The sequence below is a fragment of the Squalius cephalus genome (genome assembly GCF_949319135.1).
Source record: "Squalius cephalus genome assembly, chromosome: 2".
Taxonomy (NCBI): domain Eukaryota; kingdom Metazoa; phylum Chordata; class Actinopteri; order Cypriniformes; family Leuciscidae; genus Squalius; species Squalius cephalus.
This window is the reverse complement of record NC_137123.1, coordinates 25,651,482-25,679,141: the sequence shown is the minus strand read 5'-3', so window position 1 is coordinate 25,679,141 and position 27,660 is coordinate 25,651,482. Positions and strand designations below refer to the sequence as shown.

General features: G+C 37.0%; 2 protein-coding genes across 4 annotated transcripts; one reads left to right on the top strand and one right to left on the bottom strand.

The window, feature by feature from the left end:
* The first annotated feature begins 2,784 nt into the window (after positions 1-2,784).
* slc43a1b (solute carrier family 43 member 1b) lies at positions 2,785-24,153 on the top strand. 3 transcript variants are annotated; one of them, XM_079898428.1, is made up of 15 exons: positions 2,785-3,103; positions 11,627-11,784; positions 11,916-12,102; positions 12,323-12,378; positions 12,590-12,666; positions 16,010-16,102; positions 16,202-16,335; positions 18,725-18,864; positions 18,950-19,096; positions 19,319-19,354; positions 20,227-20,359; positions 20,451-20,580; positions 22,279-22,352; positions 22,485-22,608; positions 22,692-24,153. In XM_079898428.1, exons 2-15 carry the CDS (start codon positions 11,631-11,633, stop codon positions 22,872-22,874), a joined length of 1,668 nt encoding a protein of 555 aa, XP_079754554.1. In that variant the 5' UTR covers positions 2,785-3,103; positions 11,627-11,630; the 3' UTR covers positions 22,875-24,153. The 3 variants fall into 3 exon arrangements, with proteins under 3 accessions (XP_079754554.1, XP_079754555.1, XP_079754553.1); XM_079898429.1 differs by having other exon boundaries at positions 2,886-3,103; positions 18,947-19,096; positions 19,325-19,354; XM_079898427.1 differs by having other exon boundaries at positions 2,886-3,103; positions 18,947-19,096.
* Positions 8,901-27,624, bottom strand: med19b (mediator complex subunit 19b). The gene is made up of 7 exons (XM_079898464.1): positions 27,105-27,624; positions 26,025-26,147; positions 25,717-25,850; positions 25,396-25,492; positions 25,220-25,314; positions 24,407-24,479; positions 8,901-8,911 (listed from the first exon to the last, which is right to left on the bottom strand). Exons 1-6 carry the CDS (start codon positions 27,310-27,312, stop codon positions 24,408-24,410), a joined length of 729 nt encoding a protein of 242 aa, XP_079754590.1. The 5' UTR covers positions 27,313-27,624; the 3' UTR covers positions 8,901-8,911; position 24,407.
* Between the last annotated feature and the right edge of the window lie 36 nt (positions 27,625-27,660).

The following is a 27,660-nucleotide window of genomic DNA, read 5'->3' as shown; positions in this document are numbered from 1 at the left end:
GCTCACTACAGCCAGTTACAGTTTTTCTGAATTGCTAAAACAATAAACCCCATTCTCTGAACCAAATTCTCAATAGTCTAAACCAATTTGTCGCTGTGAAACATTAATCAAGTTCAGGTGGTTAAAACACTGTTTGCAAATCTCATGAACTCTTTTTTCAAAACTCTAAACACATTCTCACTCACTAAAAAAGAGTCCCAAAATGTACTCAAAATGTTGCACTGGATGTTGATACCGACGACAACGGATGGAAACAATATAAGAGGGAGAGAAGGAAGAGGATGAGTAAGAGGAGGTGAACAAGCAGGAAGAGGAAGAGGACGAGATAGAGCAAGATGTGGAGAATGTTGTCAAGGGGTTTTCCCTTTGCCTGCAGAGATGACATTGACTGAGATGTGGAGAAACTCCTCAGGCCGGACCAACATGAAGACATGATGCTGTCACTGACCTTGATTTTGCAGTTGCACAACTCTTTTTTTTTATTTATTTTTTTACTGTAACCTTTTTGGCTTTTGCAGTTGGGTCACGGCATTCGATAGGCCTACTATTCAATATTCAGTACAGTACTATACTTGATGTGGATATATGTTAGTTGTCATTACTATACTTTTTTACGTAATTGCAAAATTTGTTTACTTTGTTACAATATATTTTTTTTATATTCTGTGTTCTCAGTTTTTTTATGTAGTGTTTAATGAATGATCTGTAGCTAGTGTTTATAATTTTGACTCGCTGTGTATGATGAGAGCATTATTTGATTTTGAGCACGGATACAATAGTTTTGAGGCAATAGTTTGATTTTGCCAGAAGAGTCAGAAGTTCTGTGAATGTGGTTTGAAAATTTGGTTTTGCGTTAAAGGTTTTGAGAAAGTGAGTGATGGTTTCAAGAAATGTGTTTGAGCAATTCAGAAAAACCGTAAATAAAGTTTCGGGTATTTTCACAGTATGATTTCTATACCCTCGCCACTGGACCTCGTACCAAAATAATGAATTAGTTGTGTGATTTGCAGTATCCGGAGAAAGTTAAAACCATTTGGTTTTAACAAAAAACTCACTACAGCCAGTTACAGTTTTTCTGAATTGCTAAAACAATAAACCCCATTCTCTGAACCAAATTCTCAATAGTCTAAACCAATTTGTTGAATAAATCACTGTGAAACATTAATCAAGTTCAGGTGGTTAAAACACTGTTTGCAAATCTCATGAACTCTTTTTTCAAAACTCTAAACACATTCTCACTCACTAAAAAAGAGGGTAACACTTTAGAATACTGTTCCTTCATTAATGAATAATTACACAGGAACAAACAAGTAACGAATTATTAACATTCTAGTAACTACTATTAACTAACAAGAAACTCTGATTAACAAATTAGTAAGTAATAGCGCTCAGATGAATGTAGTAGTTCACTATTAGCTAATCAAGAACTACTATTTTTTTTCATACCTCCCAGAGAACTACTATCTACAGGTTCATAATTAACATGAATAATGCATAATTTATAATAAAAGGTAATGGTAACCCACTAGTAATGACTCAAGTATTACTCCATCATTCTAAAGGAACTACTAATTATTTGGATCAGTATTCTAAAGTGAAAAACATGATAACTACCTAATATTGACTGAAGTCATTGTAAGCTTTTGAGATTTTTGTAAGATTTTGAATAGCAATTCCTTTCAATGGATTTGGTAACACTTTGGTCATTACTAGTGTGTTCCCATGATCTTCACTTTAGAATACTGATACAAATTATTAGTAGTTCCTTTAGAAAGATGTAGTAACACTTGATTCATTACTATCCAAAACCTTACAAAAATCTCAAAAGCTTACAGTGACTTCAGTCAATATTAGGTTGTTATCATGTTTTTCACTTTAGAATACGGATCCAAATTATTAGTAGTTCCTTTAGAAGGATGTAGTAATACTTGATTCATTACTAATGTGCTACCATTACCTTATATTAAACATTGTGCATTATAAATATTTATTGTATATAGTATAGTCTTCAGTGAGGTATGAAAAATAGTAGTTATTGATTAGCTAATAGTGAACTACCACATCCGTCTGAGCACTATTACTTACTAATTTGTTAATCAGAGTTTCTTGTTAGTTAATAGTAGTTACTAGAGTGTTACTAATGCATTACTCATTTGTTCCTGTGTAGTTATTCATTAATGAAGGAACAGTATTCTAAAGTGTTACCGAAAAGAGTCCCAAAATGTACTCAAAATGTTGCACTGGATGTTGATACAGACGACAACGGATGGAAACAATATAAGAGGGAGAGAAGGAAGAGGATGAGTAAGAGGAGGTGAACAAGCAGGAAGAGGAAGAGGACGCGATAGAGCAAGATGTGGAGAATGTTGTCAAGGGGTTTTCCCTTTGCCTGCAGAGATGACATTGACTGAGATGTGGAGAAACTCCTCAGGCCGGACCAACATGAAGACATGATGCTGTCACTGACCTTGATTTTGCAGTTGCACAAGTTGCAGTTTTTTTATGTAGTGTTTAATGAATGATCTGTAGCTAGTGTTTATAATTTTAACTCGCTGTGTATGATCTGAGAGCATTATTTGATTTTGAGCACGGATACAATAGTTTTGAGGCAATAGTTTGATTTTGCCAGAAGAGTCAGAAGTTCTGTGAATGTGGTTTGAAAATTTGGTTTTGCGTTAAAGGTTTTGAGAAAGTGAGTGATGGTTTCAAGAAATGTGTTTGAGCAATTCAGAAAAACCGTAAATAAAGTTTCGGCGGTCAAGGCCACACGAGGGCGCCGCTGGCACTGCGAATGATCAGGCTTCTACACTAACAATCAGTCTTGTGTGCTCTCTCGGAAACATCCATAAATTGAGTTTTCGTTTGGAAAGGTTGGGAGGAGGGTCAATGCCGGGAGCCATTTATAGACAAAAAGAGCAGGGAGAGAGAAAGAGCATAAGAAACTTGACACATATCCTTTTTAGTTTGTACAAACGTGCAAGTACAACCTGGAGTGCACGAACAGAAAAACGCAAAATTATAGCACCACGGTTTGGAAAGGATATCAGCACTGAGGAAAACCAGACATATGCCACTGCTATAAATAACAGTACATAACACAGTGGTAAGTTTATTCTCTCCATACTTCCAAGATGTCTCCGTTTTTGCAAAACATAAAAAAGAGAGATTTGTAGGCTAAATAGCCTACATATCTGACAACAGTTTCTTTTCTCGTTATCAGTTAATTTTCTGAGGTGTGTGAATACTTTTGTGGCATACGAAAACTTTGCATAAGAAACTAAATTGACTGCTTTAGCTCATTGTTTTTTTTATTCTATCTTGAATTGTGCATTTGAAATTATATATTTTAGTAATCAGATTGTGTTGAGGGTCGTGCGTATTCTCATTTTATGACATTTATTTAAAATAGCATATCAAATTACACAATCCAAAGCAATAATGAACATTACAATAGGCTAAAGTTGATTAATTATGACCTTTTACAACTGATATAGGCAATCTCAAGTGCGCGCGGTGTTTTTTCCTTTAGGAAACTGAAGTGCGCACGCGGCACTTCTTCCAGTGAGCTGAGCACGCGGTAGAAACTGCAGCCAGTGTGAAGGAAACAGCTGTTTGCGTGCGTGGGTGTGTGTGTGTGTGTGTGTGTGTGTGTGTGTGTATGTGTGTGTGGTCCTGTCTTGGTAAACCCTATGGGGACAAAATGTCCCCACCAGGATGGCAATACCAGAAATCTTTGATCTTGTGGGGAGATTTTGGTCCCCATGAGGAAAAGTGCTTTTAAATCACTTTAGATTGTTTTTTTGAAAATGTAAAAATACAGAAAGTTTTCTGTGATGGTTGTGTTTAGGGGATAGAATATCCAGATTGTACAGTCTAAAAACATTGTCTATGGAAAGTCCCCAAAAAACATGGAAACCCAAAGTGTGTGTGTGTGTGTGTGTGTGTGAGAGAGAGAGAGAGAGAGAGAGAGAGAGAGAGAGAGAGAGAGAGAGTACAAAAGTAATGCTTTGCTATGTTCATACTGTATTCTTTCAAAGTTCAAAAAGTATATATATATATTTTTTGGTTATGCAAGCGTTAAGGGAACATTCCATTTGATACATATGCAAACATTATGGCAACATAAAACATTACTTTCAATGAACATCCTATTAACACTGGAAGAATGTTTTTTTGTTCATAACTTTGAGAGAACTTGACAGAACGATCACTGTTAGCTGGGGTTGCACAAGTTAAACTTTTTAACCCTTGTGCATCAATTTAAAAAAGTCACACATAAGTACATAGTGGACAAAAATGTCTGTGTCAAAAAACTGTCATAAGAATTTGAAGCTTGGGAGCACAGACTTAAGTTTGGTCTCATTTTAAAGAAGACGCTTGGCAGATTATTGCTGAAGTAAAAAAATAATAATAAGTAAATCCAAAATAAAGTTCAAGATTATGAAAATGATTTATGAACATTATTTTATATAAAATATATATTTTATGAAACAAGTTGAACCCTTAAAACGGCTAGAAAATCAAAGCCATAAATCTAAATAAGTTGTGTTCCAAATTTGAGGTTGATATCTCAAAAAATTAGCTTTTGGTAAGATTTTGTTTGGGCGCAGTAACAGATTTTCCCCTTTGGATGCCAGCAAGGATGCCAGGATTTGTTATTTGCAGTTGAGTTTTTCTCTCTCAATATTACAAACACACACATGCACACACACACACATATTTTTATAAAACATACCAACCCACCCACACAATTATCGTTGCATAATTTATGCAATTGGCTCTATAATATGCCGAAGCAGAAAACAGGAATAAAGCGAGTATTTGCTTTATAGGCCAAACCTGAAAAAAATGGCACCATCTGGTAAAAAATAGTAAAAATGTAACTTTTGAAGCCTTGCCAACAGAATGAAAGCCTCTGAACAAAAATTGCATCATTTTATAGTTAAATGGCCATGGGATTAAAAATTGCAGTTTTAATGGGTTTCAATGGGGACATTTTTTGTCCAAAAGGCGCTGAGAGGAAGTACTTTGTGTACCTAGTGCAAAATAGATTTTTTTTTTTAAGGAAATGACAGTAAAATAGTAAAATCCACTAAAAATACATACCTGTGCCAAATTTTATGCAGTTAGCATTAACACAGGCAAAAAAAAACAAAATTGAAAAAGAAGGTTGTTAATTAGGAAAACACTTTTGTACGGAGCCCCTAAAGCAGTGGTTCTCAACTCCAGTCCTCGGGACCCGCTGCTCTGCACATTTTGTATGTCTCCCTTATTTAACACACCTGAATCAGATCATCAGCTCGTTAAGAGAGACTCCATGAACTGAAATGAGTGTGTCAGATAAGAGAGACATACAAAATGTGCAGAGCAACGGGTCCCGAGGACTGGAGTTGAGAACCACTGCCCTAAAGGGACATTGTGATGGAAAAAATATGAGATGGGAGAAAAAAAATATTCATTCAGTCGCAAAGAATTAAAAAGTTTCTTGGGTGAACGTAAGCATTTAGTAAGCAAATACAGAGTTTCTCATATTTTTTTAGTTAGTAGTATTGCTGTCCTGTATAAAAACATTGTGTTAAAAGAACATTTTATATTTTTAGTAATCCCAGAGCAAGCATGGAAAATCTGAGAAACCCTTTTACAGTGTGCACCAGGGAAATAAAATATTTGTATTCAAGGTCAAGAAGACTATAAATTACAAGAAGAATACAGATAATTCGTGCTTCTCATCAACAGTGAGCGAGTCATATTTTGATTCAGTTGATAGATTCGGTGTGTTCATTCAGTAAAGGATTCGTCAGACTGATTCAACCCGGTAACTCCTGAGTTTGTTGCTAGTGTATGTGGTTTCAAATTCAGCAACTGACTCTTTATGACACACTTTATGTAAAGCGGAGCAGGAATCACTGCTTGATTCAGCAACATATTTGTGGTGTTTCATGTCAAAAATATATGTAAATAAATACAAGTTACGGCATCAATTAACTTGTTCAGAATTTACTTGACTCATAATTTCTTTTTACTAAAACAATTGAAAATGCAACTTTTTGTCTGTAGATGTGCTGTATATCAGTAAAATGCGCATGCTTAAGATATTTTAAAAGGCATTAACTCTTAACAGGGAACAAATGCCTTTTCTGTTTGAATGGAACTCAATGGATGATATATTTTAGTCTTCTATTCTTCAATAAATATATTTTTGTTGTTGTTTACATTTAGACTTGGAGATTATCACAAACAAATTGTTTTATAAAAATGAATAAAACCTTTTTTCTGACATTACTGTTAAAATACTGCTCATGCTAATGGTAATGATCTGGTTTGGATATATTGTACAACAGGATCCAAGTTCATATAAGTGTTACACCAATGATTATTCTATGTGTTGGTGAAATCAGATAAGATGCTTATGGTGTGCCATGAAGGTCTGTGACTATTTCTGGTGTCAACAGGTCAGGGGGTGTGTTGACATGTGCTCGATGGATAATAAAAATACTTCAGCCTCTTTTATCCATGTGATGAGGACAAGTATAAAAAGCTGAGTTCAGATTCAGAACATAAACAGATATAAATCACATGTAAACTCGCAGATTGCAATGATTTGGGAGACAGACACTTGAACTTCGTCCTAAATCGCAGTCTCCCATTTAATTTTGCAAGATAGACGTGCGCTGTTCAAGAATGTGCTGAACAAAGAGGACAAGTACTGACATAAACTTGTAACAGTTCTGTTTCTCATGGGCTTTCCCCCCTGAATTCTTCTAATTTATGCTGTTCACATACAAGTAATAGTGAATGAACTGGTCTTGTGACCCGTTTTCTAATTTAATAGTCAATGAGTGCGAAAAGGTGTCTATTCATACTTGCTTGAATTCACAGTTGTGTTCTTCAGTTCACATTCTGGTATGAATTAGTCTAAGATGCAGGCTGTTTATTTTAATGAATGTTTTATGTTTGTTTTTTGTAAAACTTTGGGCAAGTAGGGTCTAAAAGTGTAGATCATTAAAGACTTGGACAAAAGTGTAAAATTGGCTGTAACTCATACAGGTACACTCAATAAAGTTTAAATAAATGTGTTATCTTGTACAGTATGTATGGTCTAATTCATTTTGTTATGCCTACTAAATGCAAAAAATGTAAAGGATTAATATGGGTTTTAACTGTTGTTGGCCTTTTACTAAACATTTGCATATTGATTTTTCTGGAATACAATAAGAAAAAAGGAATTACATTTACTTTAAGCATTAAGTAGAGTAGTAAATAAACTACATGTGGATGATGTTAGATTAAACCATCTCTTTAGTGTCTGATTGGATCTAGATTTATTCCTCCACTTACAGAACAGGAAATGAAAATTATTCATGTACTTAGTCCCAAAGCAGATGCAAATTAAGTAAACTTTACGAATTTAAACTTATGGTATATGCAGCCCCATTTCCAGAAAAGTTGGGACATTTAGTAAAAATCCAATAAAATCAAGAATCTGTGATTTGTTAATTCTCTTGAACCCTTTATTTAACTAACAAAATTACAAAGAAAAGATCTCCAAAGTTCTCACTGACCAACTTAATTGCACTTTATAAATATAAACAGATTTTTGATGGCTGCAACAAACTCCAAAAATGTTGGGACAGAGGCAAGTGAAAAGATTACAGAATATACAAGTTTTGATAAATAAACTGTTTTGAGACCAGGTGAATTTGTAATAGGTGAAGGTATCATGATTGGCTATAAAAGAAGCTTATCTGTCTTTGCAAGCGAAGTTCATGGCTCATCACTTTGTTCCAAATATCATGAGAGAATTGTCAAACAATTCAAAAATCACATTTCTCAATGTAAGATTGCAAAGAATTTATGTCTTTCACCCTCTACCTTGCATAATATTGTGAAAAGATTCAGGGAATCCAGAGAACTCTCAGTACATGTAGGGCAAGGCAGTAAACCTCTGTTGAATGTGCATGACCTTTGAACCCTCAGATGGCACTGCATGAGAAACCGTCACGCTACTGTGTTAAATAAAGCCACATGTGCTCGGGAGTACTTTGGAGAACCATTGTCACTTAACAGTCTGCATCAAGGAATGCAACTTGAATCTCTGTTACGCAAGGAGAAAGCTATACATCAGTTTCCTTTCGTGGTCACTACAAGTTACGTTGTGACGACGAATGGGGTTTCGCTTAGAAAGCCTCTCACCTTCGAGAATACAAAACAAGCCAATCAATGGCAAGAAAATGCCATGGGTCTGTGGAATTTGCATAGCGTAACTCCACCCCATCTTGTGGGTATATAAGGAAGTACGCTGGCAACATGCAGTTATGTTTTCGCTTCAGAGCCAAGAGTTTTCTTCACTCCCACAAGCCATTCTGAATTATCTTCACTCTACAAGACGAGCGGCTCTCCAGTGTGTTGGTGCGACGGCGTGTTCCAGCGAAATCACATTGCCTGCTGCTGGTCTGTGCAGTGATCTGCCGACAGTGTGTGTGCTTCTCCCTGGGCGCTTCAGCACTCTGCTGAGCTTTTTCCTCTCTCTAAAAGAGCTGAACGTGGCACGTCTTTTTCAAGACGGCTCACCCATGTGTTTTCTGGATGTGGGTGCGTGATTCATCTGCCTAATGGTCACGAGCGCTGTTTGGTGTATTGGGCTTAATCACGCTCGGCAGCGCTCGTGGATCATGTTTCTTTGCGGGAACATGACCATCGCGATGTTTAGATTGAGACTCAATGATCTCTGTGTGGGTAGAGTCCCCTCTGCCACACTCCAATCTATCTCTTCCTCGAGAGTGGATACTTTGGCTGGTGGCCAGGGTGATCTGAGGGTTACGGTGTGGCACAATAACCAATGAGACATTCCTCGGGCCACGCCCCCCTCCACATCGCCAACCGTGGAGCTTCCATGTGTGCCTGGTTTTTCTCGGGGACCCAGTGTTTTCAGTGTAGACCTGAACTGTGCAGCCGACGAGCTCTCATGGCTTCAGCCTCTTCCTGGAGAATGGAGACTCCATCACCAGTCGGTTCAGCTGATTTGGGAACAGTTGGGGACACATAGGTAGATCACACACACTGTCACAGACCCTGTGCAAGATCAGGGAGGACGAGGAGCAGGTTATATTGGTTGCGCCTCATTGGCCCACCCGGTCCAAACTAGTATTCCTCGCGACAGCACCTCCCTGACCAATTACACCCTATGGCACCCTATGGATCATCCCGAACTTTGGAACCTCCACATGTGGCTCCTGGACGAGACGAGGCAGGTTGAGTACCCTACCACCAGCGGTGGTGGCTACCATCACTTCCGCTAGAGCCTCGTCCACGAGACATGCCTACGCGTTGAAGTGGAACCTCTTCATCACCTGGTGCTCTTCTCGCTGAGAAGACCCCAGTAAATGCCCGATCAGTGTCGTGCTTTCCTTCCTGCAAGAAGGGTTGGAGCGAAGGCTGTCTCCCTCCACCCTGAAAGTGTATGTTGCCACATCGCCGCACATCACGACGCAGTCGAAGGTAAGTCCGCGGGAAAGCACGACCTGGTCATCAGGTTCCTGAGGTGGAGCGAGGAGATTGAATCCTCCTCGCCCTCCTTTCGTACCCTTTTGGGACCTCTCAGTGGTTTTAACTGCCCTGCAGAGTGATCCCTTTGAGCCTCTGCAATCAGTGGAGCTTAAGTTCCTGTCAATGAAGACAGCGCTCCTGGTTGCACTGGCCTCCATCAAGAGGGTAGGGGATCTGCAGGCATTTTCAGTTGACGAAGCGTGGCTGGAATTCGGGCTGGCATACTCTCACGTGATCCTGAGACCCCGGCCTGGATACGTGCCCAAGGTTCCCACCACTCCCTTTCGAGATCAGGTGGTGAACCTGCAAGCGCTGCCCTTGGAGGAGGCAGACCCAACCATGGCACTGCTCTGTCCAGTACGCGCCCTCCGTGCTTACGTAGACAGAACGCAGTGTTTCAGGACCTCAGATCAGCTCTTTGTCTATTATGGTGGGAAGCTGAAGGGAAAGGCTCTCTCCAAACAAAGGTTGTCTCACTAGATGGTGGACGCCATTGCTTTGGCATACCAGCAGCAAGGTCGGCCGTGCAACCTTGGTGTGAAGGCACACTCCACCCGGAGTGTGGCCTCCTCTTGGGCTCTAGCGCATGGCGCCTCGCTAACAGACATTTGCAGAGCTGCTGGCTGGGCGACACCTAACACATTCGTGAGATTCTACAATCTCCGAATGGAGCCAGTATCCTCTCATGTACTCGCTTCAACCTGCCAGTACTAGGATCTGCTCAGGTGTCTTCGCTTGCTCGCTGTTCCACTCCGCGGACTGGATACGTGCGATATTTCCTCAGGTGAGCCTCCCCGAGAAGCCCTGAGTTCCTCCAGCGCCAGAGTTATGCCACTGGCAGCTTTCACGTTGGCGAGGTGCCACCATATGCATGATTGGCACGACCCCCACATGTCTATTTCCACTGTAAGCCTCTCTGAGCATGTGTCTTTCCCTTGGCAAGCCACCTTGCCACCCTTGGGGTTGAAACATTCCACCCCAGTGTTCTCCATATGCAGCCCGCTCGCGGGTCATATGTGTATTTTGTAAGAACCCCCCCTTCAGGCAGCCAAATAATTGCATATTTCCACTGAGATCTCTCCCTGCCACTTCTGCTGTACCACTAGAACGCCGGAGTTCAGTCTCAGCTCCTCAGCGAGAAAACATATCTGCATGTTACTTCCTTAAATACCCTCGAGGTGGGGCGGAGTTACGCTATGCAAATTCCACAGACCCATGGCATTTTCTAGCCATTGGCTTGTTTTGTATTCTCGAAGGTGAGAAGCTCTCTAAGCGAAACCCCATTCGTCGTCACAATGTAACGTCTCCGTTCCCTACTCAGGGAACGAGGGTTACATACGTAACCGAGACGTTCTTTGCAGAGATGCTGCCGAGTTCTCTTGGCCCGAGCTCATCTCAGATGGTCTTAAACACAGTGGAAATGTGTGCTGTGGTCAGATGAGTCCATGCTTCAGCTTGTTTTTGGGAAAAACAGATATCAAGTTCTCAGTCCCAAAGATAAAAGGGACCATCCAAACATTCATCAGCAACAGGTACAAAAGAAAACATCTGACATGGTTTGGAAGTGCATCAGTGCAAATGTCATGAGTGACTTGCATGTGTGTGAAGGTACAACTGATGTGGAGGCATACATTAGGATTGTACAGAGACATAAACTGCCTTCAGGGTGACATGCTAAAATGGAGGGATTTCTAGACACTGTACACTGTAGAGTGGATGTGCCTGACTGCCTGCCTGCAGTCCAGATCTGTTTCTAATTGAAAATCTATGGCCCATCATAAAAAGGAGAATCAGACAACGACGAACACAGACTGTTGAGCAGCTGACCTGTATCAGGCGAGATTGGCCAAAAATTCCATGCAACAATCAGTATTCTCAGTTACCAAATGATTTAAAAGTGTAATAAAAATGAAAGGTGATGTGACAGTTAAATGAAACTTTTCTGGAAATGGGGTTGAAATGAAAGTAGTGTTCAAATGTCGAACACTTAAAGATGGTCCTGCTCTTAATGTACAGTATTGAATTGTAGTATTCAAATGATGTGAACTTGTGAAATCATGTGGTTTGTTTCATTCTCCAGTGCAATGGCGCCGTCACTCTCGCAGGCCTACAGGAGGCGCTGGTGGATGGCTGTCACGTCAATCATAGAAAACCTGCTCTTCTCTGCCGTATTGTTGGGTTGGGGTTCCCTTCTTATCATGCTGAAGAACGAGGGCTTCTACTCACACCTGTGTTCAGGTACATGATTAGAACACATACACACTGACAGGCGCAGTCTTACTCTGAGTTGTTGCTAGCAGGTATAGGAAACAGCAACATGCAGAGCTTTAAAGTATTTGACTGTCTATTTCTTCCTCTGATACTATTAGAAAATGTCACAGAGAGTCACACTAACGCGAGTTTGACGGAGCGGCCGGTTTGGCTGAGCTGTATTGAACAGGAGGAAATTCTGAATCTGGGCTTTACGATTGGCTCGTTCATCATCAGCGCAGCCACTCTGCCACTAGGTGTCCTGATGGACAAGTTTGGGCCACGTCCAATCAGATTGTTTGGCAGGTGAGAGACATACAGCTATCAGTATAAAACTCGAAAAGTTCCTCAAAACCAATGCTGAATGTTGGCTTGACTTTAAGTTTGAAGGCGTTCATCTGCAGCGTGTCTGCGGCATGTGAACATGAAATTCTATGTATGAATATCCATCACTATCCATCAATCTTGCCCTGTAACCCACATCATGGTCATTTCCTCCAAATCTCTGTTTTTATGACTCTTGTAGTTCATGTTTTGCATTCTCCATGGCTTTGATTGCAGTCGCATCTTATGATCCAAAAGGTCAGTATGTAGTAATGCTTATTTATGCTTATTTTATTGTTAAATGAACATTCAGAACCAACGTATAATGCACATATACCATAGAAATAATAAATTATATATATATATATTTATTTATTTATTGCTTAATAATTTCACAGGTCTATAATGAGTGATTCTGTATTTTTGATGTTTTATAAGTAATATAAGCATTGTTTCTGTTTTCCCTCAGTGTTATCAGCTCTCATATTTATTGCTGTCTCCATGAATGGGTTTGGAGGAATCTGTCTAACCTTCACTTCACTAACAGTGAGACACATTCACATGTTCACATAGATACAAAAAAAAAAAAAAAAAAAAAAAAAAAAAAAACAAAAAAAAAAAACAATAGACTGACTAAATAGACAAAAAACAGACTGACTTACAGCAATCTTACATCAATTCAGTTCTTATACACTGTAAAAAATTTCTAACCTCTCCAAGTCAAAATTTTCGAGTGACTGGTCACATCTAAATTTTTAAATTGGCCCAAGTGCAATTCTTGTTGCAATAGTCTGTTAACATTGGCTCAATGAGAAATAATACGTCAGACTAAGTGAAATATTTAGATGTTATCAGTCACTAGAAATTTTTGACTTGGGGATGTAATTTTTTTTTACAGTGTACTGTATATACCCAAGAAAACTATTGTAATGATAACTATGCAAAGTTGCCATTCGAGCTGTTCTATATTCTGAGGTCGAGTTTGAATGTGTTTGGGTACATTATTATATCATGAACACTGTTTGTTAGTGGGTGGTGATCATGTTGACACTTGACTGTATTGGTGTTTAAATATGTATATGTGTCTTTATACACAACCGGTCAAAATTTTAGAATAATTAAGGCTTTTTAATGTTCTTTAAAGAAGTCTCTTATGCTCAACAAGGCTGCATTTTTAAAAAAAATGAAAAATACAGTTAAAAAACAGCAATATTGTGAAATACTGTATTATTAAAATTTAAAAGAATGTTTTCTATTTTAATATAGTAATGTATTCAGCAAATCTGAATTTTCAGCATCCATTACTCCAGTCTTCAGTGTCACACAGTCCTTCAGATCTAATATTCTGATCTGGTCTTAAGAAACAGTTCCTATTATTATCAATGTTGAAATCTGTTTTACTGCTTTTTTTTGTGTGTGTGTAAACTCTGATCATTTTTTTTCAGGATTCTTTGATGAATGGAAAGTTAAAAAGAACAGCATTGCATTTATTTGAAATATATATTTTTTGAGTGTCTTTACTTTAAATTTTGATCTATTTAATGCATCCTTGCCGAATAAAAGTATTCATTTCTTTTAAAAAAAACTTGCCACAAACTTTTAAATGGTAATCAGTTTACAAAAAAATATTAAGCAGCTGTTATTAACTGATTGATAATAATAAGAAATGTTTATTGAGCAGCAACTCAGCATATTAGAATGGTTTCTAAAGGATCATGTGACACTGAAGACATTTTAAAATATTGTTAGATATAAAAAGTTTTTAAATTGTAATATTTTACAATATTGCTCTTTTACTGTCAAATAATCAAAAAATAATTGGTGAGCATAAGAGACTTGTGTAAGCTGAAATGTAAGTATGAAGCTTTTTGACTGCACTTACTTTAATCAATACTTCTCCTCATTACACACTATCAAAACACATGTTTGTTGTACTTCTTGATCTGCATGTCTTTTGCTGATCACTTCAGTGCTGCACATGTTTTCCATCCCCTCACTCTACATTTTGGCATGCTGGTCAGCCAATCACAGCACAGATCCGACTTCACGCCCTCAACTCCGCCATGCCCACCTCCCCTAACACATTAACAACCACTGTCCTTGCTTTCTCTCACGCGCTTGTGTCCCCCTTGTTTTTACCATACCAAAAACAACTGTGCAAAACAAATCTTCCGTAACCTACCATATATAAATGGACCAGACATTTATTATAAGAATGAATCTAGATTATATTTCGTAATTCACTTCATGCATGTGGGTATTTGTTCCCATTTTACTTCCATATAATACAATGTAGTTCTGAGTACAACAGCATATTCAACAAGCAAAAATGTATGACGGGAATTGATTTGAGAGTGAAAAGAGTTTGTTTTGTAGCTTTGTAAAACTGACTTGTAAATGTGCCAGATTATTTGGCAATTAGATCATTTTGTCTTATAGACATGCAAACATTGCCACAATGTTCCCTTCTAGCTTATCAACCTCACTGAACTCTTCCGCCCACCTCTCTCTGTCCCATATCCTCTCTCTCTGTGATCTTTGTGAATTTACTGCTGGCATGTCCTGGCTGTCAAATTTCATAGTTTCATAATGGCACACACACACACGCGCACACACACACACACACACACACACACACACACACACACACACACACACACACACACACACACACACACACACACACACACACACACACACACACACACACACACACACACACACACACACACACACACACACACACACACACACACATACAGAGAGTCAGATACTCCTATTCAAACTGAGACAAACACAAACAAGTGGCATGGCAAGAGGCTGTCAATGAGAAACAGTTAATTACCAACTCTTAAAAATAACCCTACTATTTTAGCGTATAAATGGTCAGTAGAAATGAAATACTTACAGGATGCTGACATGTCCTTCACTGTGGCATGCTACTGTATACTCCATCTGAAACTAATTAAACAGCACTTTGCTACTTTGTTTCTATTATACATTCAGATTTTATGAACTCATATTAATTGAACATGATTCAGGTCTTTATCTAAGTTCAAGTTCAATTCAGGACGTGTGTGTGTGTTTATTTGATTGGCGTGTTAGAGCGTTGTTGGCACAGCAGCACAGGAATAAAATTTAGGTCAGCATTTTATTATGGCTGTTGCTACCTGTGCTTCATAATACCCACACATTTATTATGATACACTAAGTGAATCAAATAAATCAGGGAACTTTTGATTTAAATTTAGAAAGAAAGATGGGCAGAATGGTTGATAAATAACAAATGACTGCAGCACGCTTGGAAACATTTATGCCATATATTTCATTAAATCATTCTTGTAATTGTGTACACATTTATTTATTTATTTATTCATATTAAATAATTATAATAATAATAAATACATAAAATAATCTGATAAAATAATATATAATTGTGTTTTATAATATATAATTATTACCATTTATATATAACTATTAAATAAATAAAATAATAAAAATGTATTTATTTATTTATTTGTTTGTTTATTTATTTAATGTACCACACATAATTATATAATATTAAATACAATTATATATAATAAATATATTTAAATAATAATAAATAAATTGCATAGCATATCAATTATTTCTTTTTTATGTCCAAATCATCATCAAACTTTTATTTCTACTTGTATCTTGTGTCTAAGCAGTAGCAAACACCCACATAAACAGTGGAAATCTTGAGATGCACAGAGAGTGCTGTTAGTCTTCACATGTTGTATAGCTAAGCGCTATTTCAAATTTCTAGCTCATAATGCTCTCTAGTGGCAACAGACAAACACTACAGTTTGAATGCATATATTAGTACATTCATTTATGATTCTCTCTTCTTGATTGATTTTCCCAGTTGCCGAATATGTTTGGAAATGTGCGCTCTACGATTCTTTCTCTCATGATTGGCTCCTATGCCTCCTCTGCTGTCACCTTCCCAGGAGTCAAGGTAATGCACAAACAGCAGAAATACAAAGCATTTAGACATCATGCTCAAAGACTTTTCTCATGCAACACAGCATTTGAACCAACATGTCTTGTCCTTTAGCTGATCTATGATGTGGGCGTATCATTTTCTGTGATCTTCTGGATGTGGGCAGGGTTCGCCTGCTTCGTCTTCCTCAACTGCTTTATTAATTGGCCGGGAGAATCTTTCCCTGCCCCTGAGGACATCAGATACATGTCAGTACTTGTCTAATGCATACACTAATATGCCTAATGCCCAAAAATATGCAGACATCTAAACATCACACCTATGTGTTATTTTAACAGTTTAATTGGTTACACTTTATTTGACAGCACTTATGTGTACTTACAGTGTAGTTACCCAAGAAAGTACTTGTAATATAAGGTAAATACATGGGTTAATGTTAGTTTTAGGGGTAGGTTCAGGGTTAGTACCTAGTTATTACCCAGAAGAATGTATACAACATCTAGAGTCAAAGCAAAATGTATTCAGACACCTTCAACAATTCTCACATTATCACAGTTTATTCGCTATAGTTTAGAAAATGATGATAAAACATGACAAGAACTCAAATCAGTTGATATTTCACTGGTTTTGGCCATCGTTCTGTTAGACTGTCTCACAAATGAATTAGGTTGAATAGCTGTCAGCTGTTAAATTTAAGTACACAATTAGATAATAGCAATTTAGGTCAACCAGTTACCAAGCAATGCTTCATTTTGTTCAGTATGTGGTGTAAAAAGGTCGCATTCGCAATTAAAGAAAAAACGGTCCCACTTTATATTAAGTGGCGTTAAGTACTATGAATGTACTTATTGTGTTCATGTTGTATTGTAAAACACTTTTGCTGCTATTGAGGTGTGATACGGGTAAGGTTAGGGACAGGTGTGGTGGATTGGGTAGGTTTAAGGTGTAAGGGAAGGGTCAACTGTGTAATTACAAATGTAATTACATAAATTAATTACAGCTGTAATTACATGCAGGATTTTTTTAAATGTAAGTACAATGTAAAAACATGTAGGTACACAATAAGTACATTGTATCAAATTATTAATTTCAATGTAAGTACATAAAGCCACTTAATATAAAGTGGGACCGAAAAAACACTTAAAGGGATACTTCAGGATTTAGCATTAAGCTTTGTATTAGTAGAAAACCTGTAGTATTTTCGAATTACCGTGCTTTCCACCCTCATATCCCCCTGAGACAAGAGATTTATGTATTTTTTGTCTGGAAAAAATCCTCCGATGACGCAAAAATCGTCATTTTGCGTCATCGGAGGATTTTCTGTCCAGAGGCTAAAGACTACAGCCAGTAGATGGCGTTGTTCCGCATGTTTTCAGCCCGCCCATAGGAGGTGGGATCTCACTCACAGAATGTACACAGTGTCAGCCGTCTTTCTTTGGAAGCTAAGCTAGCAGGCCCTTGTTCTGTGGAGAAAGCTGAATAGTAGGGGAAAGCTGAGTAAGTAGGGGTTAACTGTTACCATCCTCCCTTTCCCTGACTTGTCCGGCGGGCGAGATCGTTCAAAATGTCCGGGATTCAGCTTTTGCTTTCTGCGGTCGCCATTCACTGTTTACATGCACACCTCTTGTTTCAATCTAACTGAATTCATTCCGATTGGTGAATCTGAATGTAGTGTTTACATGAACGCTAAACAAGTGATCGGTTGATGTGCGTTTTAACATTGCTAAGAAAATTCCCGCACCTCCGTGAGACATACGAGACCGGCGCGTCTCAGTAATCACGCCACCGGCCTCGTGCCGTTCTCCCGCGGCCGTCAGCCTCGTCCTGCTCGCCACAGTAAACATGATGAATGGCGACTGTAGAATGCAAAAGCTGAATCCCGGACATTCTGGGCGATCCCGAAATCCCAGGCAGACTCGTCACGGAGACTCACTGGTAGCCTAACCTTGTTTTAAACTGCGCTCTCTTACCAGTAGGCATGCGGGCAGCGAAGCAAGTGCATTCTGGGAGTTGTTGTCTTTCATCCACATGAGCTAAAAATACATTTTCTGGCTTTTCTCAGTCTAGAAAGCTCCAAATTAAAAAATTTCTTCACATTTCTTCTACATAAATGACCAATTTTAAATACACATTCATCTTTCCAGAGGTGAAGTATCCCTTTAAGCAAAACATGGTCAGGTCTAAAGGCCCTTTTACACTGAGTCCAAAATTTGCGTCCAAAAAATAAATACGACCTCACGTTATGTGAATCACGCTTACACACTGAAAATTTCGTCCGTCATAAAAAAATTCGGATCGGGTTCGATTTTTTCGCATCCGTAGCAAGCATTTTGAATGTACTTAGGCTATTTTTTAACGTGCGAAAATTTTGGACTCTTTGTGTCTGAATAACTTTTGGTCCCAAATTTTTATCAATTTTACTGGTAGTCCACTGTATGAAGAATTTTTGGGGATAATATGTCAGAGTTTACTTTATTTTGCTATCCTCACTTACATAAATTAACTATATTGTCCTGCACCTACTAGTATTAAAAATTTGATCTGGTTTCTGAATAATTTTTTATTTGACTGGATAGCTACACAAGATATACACAAATAATTGTGTCTATTATTGTAAAATTTCTTTTTATTTCATAGTACAATGGAGAAGTTGAGAGGTAAAGTAGTGGACGATAAGATGACTGACACTGATGCGAGTCTTAAAGAGCAAGAGGTGACCAAAATACCGCCTTCTACTGATGAAGCACCCAGCGATGGAACAGTTGCAGAGAACCAGGGTAAGTCTCACAAACACACTCTCTACAAAAAATGACAAAGAATTATGAAATTGATAATAAAATAATCCTGTTTGTGGGACAGCAGAATCCCCTCCCTTTCGTCGCTCTGTGTGCTCACCGATTTTCCTGTGGAGTATCATCACGATGGCGATGACCCAGCTCCGTATCATTTTTTTCATGGGTGCCATGAATAAGATGTTGGAGTTCCTGGTTACCCATGGTGACCCTAACCGTGAGCATCAGCTAAATGTTTGAGTCATTTGTTTTAATGAAAAATAAACAGATATGCTTTTTTAAATGTGTTTATGTATGGGTAAATGTAATTAGCGAAAGCTTACAGACGTATGCTATACTTTTGCAGAAGCCTGTGTTAGTGGGTGGGTGTTTGGAAGTGGGTAGTGAACATAGTTTTTATATTTGACTATTTTCCGCCGCCTGTTTGTGTCTGTTTTAGCCTCAGAGGAGTTGGAGAAGGAGGCAGAGGACCAAGGTAAGAAAAATCCTGTTATTTTCACCTAAACAAGATAAGTCTCTTTTGGTTTAGGAACAAACAGTGGCCCTACAAAGAATTTGGACACTTACGACACACTTAATGTATGAATGATTTTGCACTAGTAGATGATAAAATATCAAACCAGATAGTAATTATTTTTCAAGGACACTTTTCAAGTGAAAAAATTTGTTGACCTTGATACCAGTTGATAAAAGTTTCAAAATGGCTCAGAAAAAGTTAAATTATTACTAGTATCATTTATTTAGTTTTATTCCTTGATGACTAATACAATGTGTCAGTAAAAGTATCAGCGAGTATAATACCAGTATTTTATTGAGACCTTATTCCGGGATTCAAAGAGCTTATGTGTGTGTGTGTTTGTGTGTGTGTGTGTGTGTTTGTTTGTGTGTGTTCATGTTTTCCTATCTCGATGGGGACTTCAACCTGAATGCACACCGTCTCATGGGGACTCGTGTCTCCGTGGGGACCTAAATTGAGGTCGAGCTAATCATACAGAATGAGTTTTTTTTACTACAGAGTCGCCAAATAAATAGTGAACCAGACATGTGTTTTTTGTGTGTGTGTTTGTTTTTGTGTGTGTGTGTGTGTGTGTGTGTGTGTGTGTGTGTGTGTGTTTGTTTGTGTGTGTTTGACAAAATGTCCCCACAAAGGTCCAAAATCCTTGTCCTTGTGGGGAAGTTTAAAAAATGTAAAAAAAAAAAAAATGCTGAAAGTTTTCTGTGATGGGTAGGTTTAGAAGTTGGTTTAGAGTTAGGGGATAGAGTATACAGTTTGTACTGAATAAAAATCATTACGTCTTTGGAAAGTCCCCACAAAACATGGAAACCCAACATGTGTGTGTGTTTTAGTGAGTCTCTACTCGTCCATCTTTGGCACTCTTCAGCTGCTCTGCCTGATGTCCTGTCCTCTGATTGGCTACATCATGGACTGGAGAATGAAGGAATGTGAGGACGTGGTGAATTCAGCCGAGGGAGAAAAAAGGTGAGGGTGGAGAAAAAGAAGGAGTGAAATGTTGAATTATTTTTATGTGTCAGTTATATGGTTACATTTTCCCTGTCATTGTTTTCTTCAGTCCATCTGGGCCTCCAAAGAGGGACAGAAAGATCCAAAAACTCACTAACGCCATCAGAGCTTTCATCTTTACTAATATACTGCTTGTCATCTTTGGCATCATCTCTCTCATAGACAATCTACCCATACAGGTTAGACACAAATTTGTTACAAATTTGCTTATTTGTTTAGAAATATTATTTATTTTATATGAATATTATTTATATAATTTAATTACTTTGTTTAATTATTTTATACATGTTATTTCATTATTTTATATAATTTATATAACCTAGAGAATATCATTTAATTACAGATTTTATATACAGTACCAGTCAAAAGTTTGGAAACATTACTATTTTTAATGTTTTTGAAAGAAGTCTCTTATGCTCATCAAGCCTGCAGTTAAAAAAAACAATAAAAAAAACAAAAAACACAGTAATATTATGAAATATTATTACAATTTAAAATAATGGTTCTCTTTTTTAATATACTTTAAAATGTAATTTATTTTTGTGATGCAAAGCTGAATTTTCATCAGCAAGTACTGCAGTCTTTGGTGTCTTATGATCCTTCAGAAATCATTCTAATATGCTGATTTATGATCAATGTTGGAAACAGTTGTGCTGCTTAATATTTTTTTTATAACCTGAGATACTTTTTTCAGGATTATTTGATGAATAAAAAGTTAAAAAGAACTGTATTTATTTAGAATAGAAATCTTTTGTAACAATATACACTACCGTTCAAAAGTTTGGGAACAATAACTTTTTTTTTTTAAAGAAATTAGTACTTTAATTCAACAAGGATGCGTTAAATTGATAAAAGGTGATGGTAACGATTTATAATGTTAGAAATGTTTTTATTTTGAATAAATGCTGTTTTTATGAATAAATGCTGTTAACGTTTTACTCATCAATGAATCCTGAAAAAGTATTCCAAAAAAATATATTAAACAGCACAACTGTTTCCATCATTGATAATAACTGAGCATCAAATCATCATATTAGAATGATTTCTGAAGGATCATAAGACACCAAAGACTGGAGTACTTGCTGATGAAAATTCAGCTTTGCATCACAAAAATAGATTACATTTTAAAATATATTAAAAAAGAGAACCATTATTTTAAATTGTAATAATATTTCATAATATTAGGTTTTTTTTTTTTTTTTTTTTTTTTTAACTGCAGGCTTGATGAGCATAAGAGACTTCTTTCAAAAACATTAAAAATAGTAATGTTTCCAAACTTTTGACTGGTACTGTATGTTTTAATATATAATTTAAATATTCATATATAACTTTGCACATAATATAATTTAATATATATATATATATATATATATATATATATATATATACATATATATATATATATATATACATATATATATATATATATATATATATACATATATATATATATATATACATACATATATATATATATATACATATATATATATATATATATATATATATATATATATATATATATATAATTTTAATAAATTTACACTCATATACATTCAAATTAAATTTTTAATCCCAGAATTTCAATGTGGTTTAATTTATTTGGATGAATATATTGATATCTATTGGATTGTATCAGTGAATATAATATCAGTATTGGCAACATTATTCTGGCAACATTACGCTTTAATTGCAAATTTTATATATTTAATATAATTTATATAATCTGCAAAATGTTAAGTTCATATTGTATATACAGTATTTTATATAATGTATGTAATCATATATACATTTTAATTTAATTTAATTTTTAACATCTGCTCCTCAAAGCAACATGAGAAATGTGATGACTGTTGTTATTATTATATTTGTTACAGGTGGTGTCTTTTATTCTTCACACTGCAGTTCGAGGTTTTATTCACTCCTGCTGTGGAGGGCTCTATGCTGCTGTGTGAGTTTTACTTATCAAAATCCACTTGATTTTTGTATTTTTTGTATTCTTGTATTTTTTTAAACTTACTGTCAAAATTTGTACAATATTTTCTATTTGTTTTATCTTCAAGCTGTTTATTTGTGTATTTAGCTATCCAACCAATCACTTTGGCACTCTGACGGGCTTGCAGTCCATGGTTAGTGCTGTGTTTGCCCTCCTGCAACAACCACTCTTCATGTGGATGGTGGGACCATTGAAGGGCGATCCTTACTGGGTGAGACACCATTCATGTGTGTGTACAGTATATATATATACAGTATACCAAAGTACCAAACATAACACTTTTTGAATTAACAGATCAACTTGGGCCTGCTTCTGTTCTCATTGGTTGGATTCTTGCTGCCAGGATACCTCTTCTACCATCAGAGACATCTTATAAAGGAGAAGGCAGCGCGCGATAGTCTATCAGTGGCGCAGGAGAGCGTCAGCCTCAACTCAACAACTGATTCTTCAAAATACCAAACCAACGGGAACGTCTGAGCTGGAAAACATTTATTAGTGAGATGGATTTGAATTATAGACCTAAATTATGAAAGCTATTGTTCCATTGCTTTTCAGAAACTGCATTATTAGGCTTCCTGTTCAGTCGCTGTAGTGACCTGACAAATATAAAACTGTTTCAAAACTCAAGCGAAAGTGCAATTTAAAGTATCAGCCAGGGCTTTGACTGTGTGACTGGGCAGGATGCATTTTCAAGGCTTTTATTATCACTCGCTCTACGTTGTTGACTTGTAGTGCAAATTGACAGACACAATGAAAGGATGCCACACTTAGCATTTTGTCGGTGAGACTTTTAAGGATAACTGTCACAACCACATTTACAGTATTTTTGTGGTTGCACCAAACATTAACAAATTATGCAAGGGCCTAAAATATGTCGTCTGGCTGCGGAAACACTGTTTTCTTCATTATTATTACATTGACACTTTGAAATGTCCAGGAAAATGGTAGTAAAACAACAAGGAGGGGTTGAATGTCGACAGTCAGTATGAAATCAAAATCTCTTTTAATACTTGTTCGCAGTGTTATTGTGTATAATTTATCAGTGCATGTTATACCAAAGACAATCAGTTTGTGTTTAATAATCTTTTCAGAAAGATTCAACTTGCTGAGATACTTTCAGAAAGGAAACTTGACCTTCATGTCTCATTCAAAGAGCCTCTGTCTTTGTAAAGGTTTCACAACTGACTGTAAACTCATTCTACCATGATATATGATCATCAGTATGTATGTGCAGGTCACAGACATATTCAAATTCACTAGTACAAAGTCACTATTTATTAAATAATGTTTGTCATTTAGTGGAATTTTGCTGTATGGGTATTAAAACTAATGTCCCATTAAGACTCAGGGCAGGTAAACGAGGCAGGGTTGCATGTAACGCTCACTTTACCTTGACATGGATCATTTTCATTTTAAACCTGTGTGGATCTTTTCATTGCAGGTTCTCAATAGCTTTTTATCCAACCCCACTCTCGCTAAACCTGATGGACATTCAGCTTTATGTGACAACTGGTAAATACAAACAAAGGGGTGTTTTTATTGCAGATGCCGGTATTGCACTATATTAATTGTTTTAAAAGTACTGTTCTGTATGTTACAGAGCTGTGATCATGTGCTCAAAAGTTTCAGTGATTCTAGTGATTTGTTCAACATAATGGTGCTTGCATTGTGCTCGTGACTGTAAATATGCCTGAAAGGGGGGAAAAAATCTAATAAATGCAAAGATTTTGTCACAAAAATCTGCCCATTCTCGGCTGATTGTGTTTTATTTGTAAAAAAATGTTTGTTTTTTTTAAAAAACTGAATGAAAAATGTTCCATTATTCATCAATCTCATAAATAGATACAGAGGCACTTAGACACTTACAAATGCAACAGATAGACCAGGTAAATTATGTAACAATATACTCTGACACATATACACACAAATCTGACTCTCACTGTAACTGGCCCAGCTTGTGCGTCACTTTAACTCCTTTAGTTCCTGGTTTTTCTGCCATCAAGGAGGTTCTTATCTCAAACTGCTGCTGCTGCTGCTGGGCTGAGCTCCAGTCATGCCTGGGTGATCAGGACTGTGGCGATTCTGAAAACAGGCAAATAATACAATTATTAATAGAAATAATATTGTTTTTTTTATTGGAAGATATCAGATATACTGTCGATCACAATTTAAAAACTTACACAACAGTTCAAAAGTTGAGGCTCAGTAAGTTTTTTATAAAGACTCATTAAATTGTTCAAAGGTGACAGTAAAGACATTTATGTTACTAAAGATTTCTATTTCAAGTCAAGTCAAGTCACCTTAATTTATATAGTGCTTTTAACAATATGGATTGTTTCAAAGCAGCTTTACAGAGATAATAGGAAATTACCGTAATAGATTGTTTAGGCTTTACAACAGCTCTAGGATAACGTTATTGTCCAGCTAAAGTTAGTTTTTATCTAATCTAGTGGTAGATTTCAATTAAATGGCGTTCTGTTGAACTTTCTATTCATTAAAGAATCCTAAACAAAATTGATAACAACGTTGATAATAATAATGTTTCTTGAGCAGCAAATCAGCATATTAGAATGATTTCTGAAGGATCATGTGACAGTGAAGACTGGAGTAATGATGCTGAAAATTCAGCTTTACTGAAATTTTAACTAAAATATATTCAAGTATAGAAAACAGTTCTTTAAAATTGTAATAATATTTCACAATATTACTGTTTTTACTGTATTGTTGATCAAATAAACGTAGCCTTGAAGACTTAAAAAAACTATAAAATCAGTCCATTTGTAACATGTATTTTCATGCAAAGTGTAACAACTCCAATTAACCTTCTTTTTCTTTTTATCTTTCTTCTTTTTCTTTCTGTCCGGATCATCGTCCTTCTTTTTCTTCTTTTTCTTATGGTCTGAATCTGATGGAGTTTCTGTGGTAAAGAAGTGAGATTAACAGTCCGTATGTAAGAAATCACGTTCATCTCTTTGTGTGTTTTGTGTGTGACGGTTACCTGGTGGTAAAGGATCCTGAGGCCGGTGATGTTTATGCTTGTGTTTGTTCTTCTTCTTCGGCGGTTGAATGTGCATCAGTCTGTATTGCTCTGGCAACTTTGGCAGGAGAAAGAGCCACATAAAACATGCATGTGAAACAGCAATATATGATTGACCCACATAACCATTCGCAACCAACACTCACTAAGAAAGATATAGCCAAACCTCAGAGCACAGTCAAAGCAGAGGCAACATCAGTTACACTAGCCTACCTAAATGCAAAGGGAGTCCTTCTTTTGTCTCTCTCATACACACACACACACACACACACACACACTTACAGGGCCAGTGTGTAGCCTGAAGCCGGTGAGCATGACCCCAGTGAGAGGACTGAAAGAGTTGTTGCACACTGGCGTCTTCTCAATGAGAGAGCGCAGAGAGCTGTTGTCCTGAATGCCTGGGCTGTCGATCATGCCTGGAGTCCAGAAGGATCAAATAAAACATGTAGTTTCAACACAGTCACTAGCTAAACCCAGGTCTAGTGTTGTTATAGGTGAAGTCAATACTATTGTGTTCCTTTATCCCTACTGGAATATTTTTGAGAACTGCTCTACAATCGTGAAAGTATGGTGTAAATATGCACACGCACCAGGAAGCTCTGGAAGAAAATTGCTGAGTTTCTCCTTCACCTTCTTTCCGCAAAACTTGTTATAAGCGTGCTCCAGGTTGTAGTGTGTGATGAGGTTAGTGTGTCCCGTCAGCTCATTCTCCACTGTCAAGAAGATATGAGGCGGTAAATAGGTTCACAGAGCACTGACAAAATAATTTCCCTCCCATCTCATATTTGTTTTTCTTCACCATGTCCCTTTAGGAGCTTTGTAGGGGTCTAACTCTTTTTAACCAATGAATTTACACGACTTTTTCAGTCGTTTGAGACTTACTTTCTACCCGATAAAATATTTTAGAGCTTGTAACTAGAGAAATGATACATAATGTAGCCTATATTCATTATAAAAATGACATTTTAGATATTAATTTACATGACTTTTACAGGTCTAGAAATCACACTTTTAAAATGAGGCTTCCTCATATATCCGTGGGAATCCTGATTCTACATTAAAAAAAAAAAACAGTTGTTGAAGGCTTAATTATAATAAGAAATATATTGACTATTTGTTGTTTTAGCTTATTTTAAAGCTTGCTTTGTCTTATTTTAAGTCATCTTGATGCCCCCTTGGAGGTTTGCTGAGGCCCTCTAGTGGTGATGAGAACCACTGATCTATATACAGTGACTAGTGTTACTACATCAAAACCATAACAAAATGATATGCACTATAAGTGAATTCTCTCAGCTGCTAACTATTGCTACCAGGCTTGTTTATAGGGTCTTACATGACATGACATATATTTCATACACCAGTACTTTATGGTATTTCAATTATTCCCATTCCATCATTATGCATGTGTGTTGATGGTATTAATAACGGTAAAGGTATTATTAACACCACGGTATAGGTCACTATGGTATTATATTACCATGGTACAGTACAGCACCTAAACGTACCACAGTAAGCCAATGTCATTTGGACGTGGTACCACGGTATTCGTATTACCATAACGTTACCATAGAATCACTGTACAACGGCATTGACACTGACACAGTGCTTTATTATATTACTACGAAATCAATACTATACCGAAAATTAAAAACACAAAAAGAGGCGCTCACTGGGCAGTTCTCGCAGCAGGTAGAAGGGCTCGTTCATCGCGGAGGGTTTTCTGATCGGACCCCCTTCTTCCACCATCTGATGGGGGAAACACATCGGGCCCATGTTTTGGGGTACCTGAGGTTTCCCAGATCCAAAGCCCAGCGCAGATGGTCCTGATGGACCCTGGGAATCAGGCTGACCATACAGCGAGGAGAAGATTTCTGTCATGTTGACAAAACTACCCTACGATGTTGTGATTGTGTGGACGTTTGTATGGGGTTTACTATTGCTGTAAACGCCCCTCCCTTACGTTCTGTTGACAATTGCTTCCGGTTGTTCTTGTACATTGGGGAAATTTACCGTAATTTATCAAGTACAAACATGATCGTATTGTGTCCAGTTCCCAAATCTGACTAAACAGACTCACACAATGCGTCCTAAAATGCATTATATAGTTTAATACTGTAGTTTAATTGCATAAATAATTGTAAACGAGGAGATAAACCATTCAAGTTAGTGTCAGTGACGCATGTTAAATTCGTCGCTTGCCGTTTATGTATTACGGTAAACGCGACA

What these genes read in the sequence shown, in the direction of transcription:
- slc43a1b (XM_079898427.1), top strand. Translation starts at nt 11,631, where the DNA reads ATGGCGCCGTCACTCTCGCAGGCCTACAGGAGGCGCTGGTGGATGGCT. An exon ending in CCAATCAGATTGTTTGGCAG is followed by an intron (nt 12,103 to 12,322) that starts GTGAGAGACATA and finishes TGACTCTTGTAG; the next exon opens with TTCATGTTTTGCATTCTCCA. An exon ending in TAACCTTCACTTCACTAACA is followed by an intron (nt 12,667 to 16,009) that starts GTGAGACACATT and finishes TGATTTTCCCAG; the next exon opens with TTGCCGAATATGTTTGGAAA.
- med19b (XM_079898464.1), bottom strand. Translation starts at nt 27,312, where the DNA reads ATGACAGAAATCTTCTCCTCGCTGTATGGTCAGCCTGATTCCCAGGGT. An exon ending in TCAGGCTACACACTGGCCCT is followed by an intron (nt 25,493 to 25,716) that starts GTAAGTGTGTGT and finishes CTCCTGCCAAAG; the next exon opens with TTGCCAGAGCAATACAGACT. An exon ending in TCAGGATCCTTTACCACCAG is followed by an intron (nt 25,315 to 25,395) that starts GTAACCGTCACA and finishes TCTTTACCACAG; the next exon opens with AAACTCCATCAGATTCAGAC.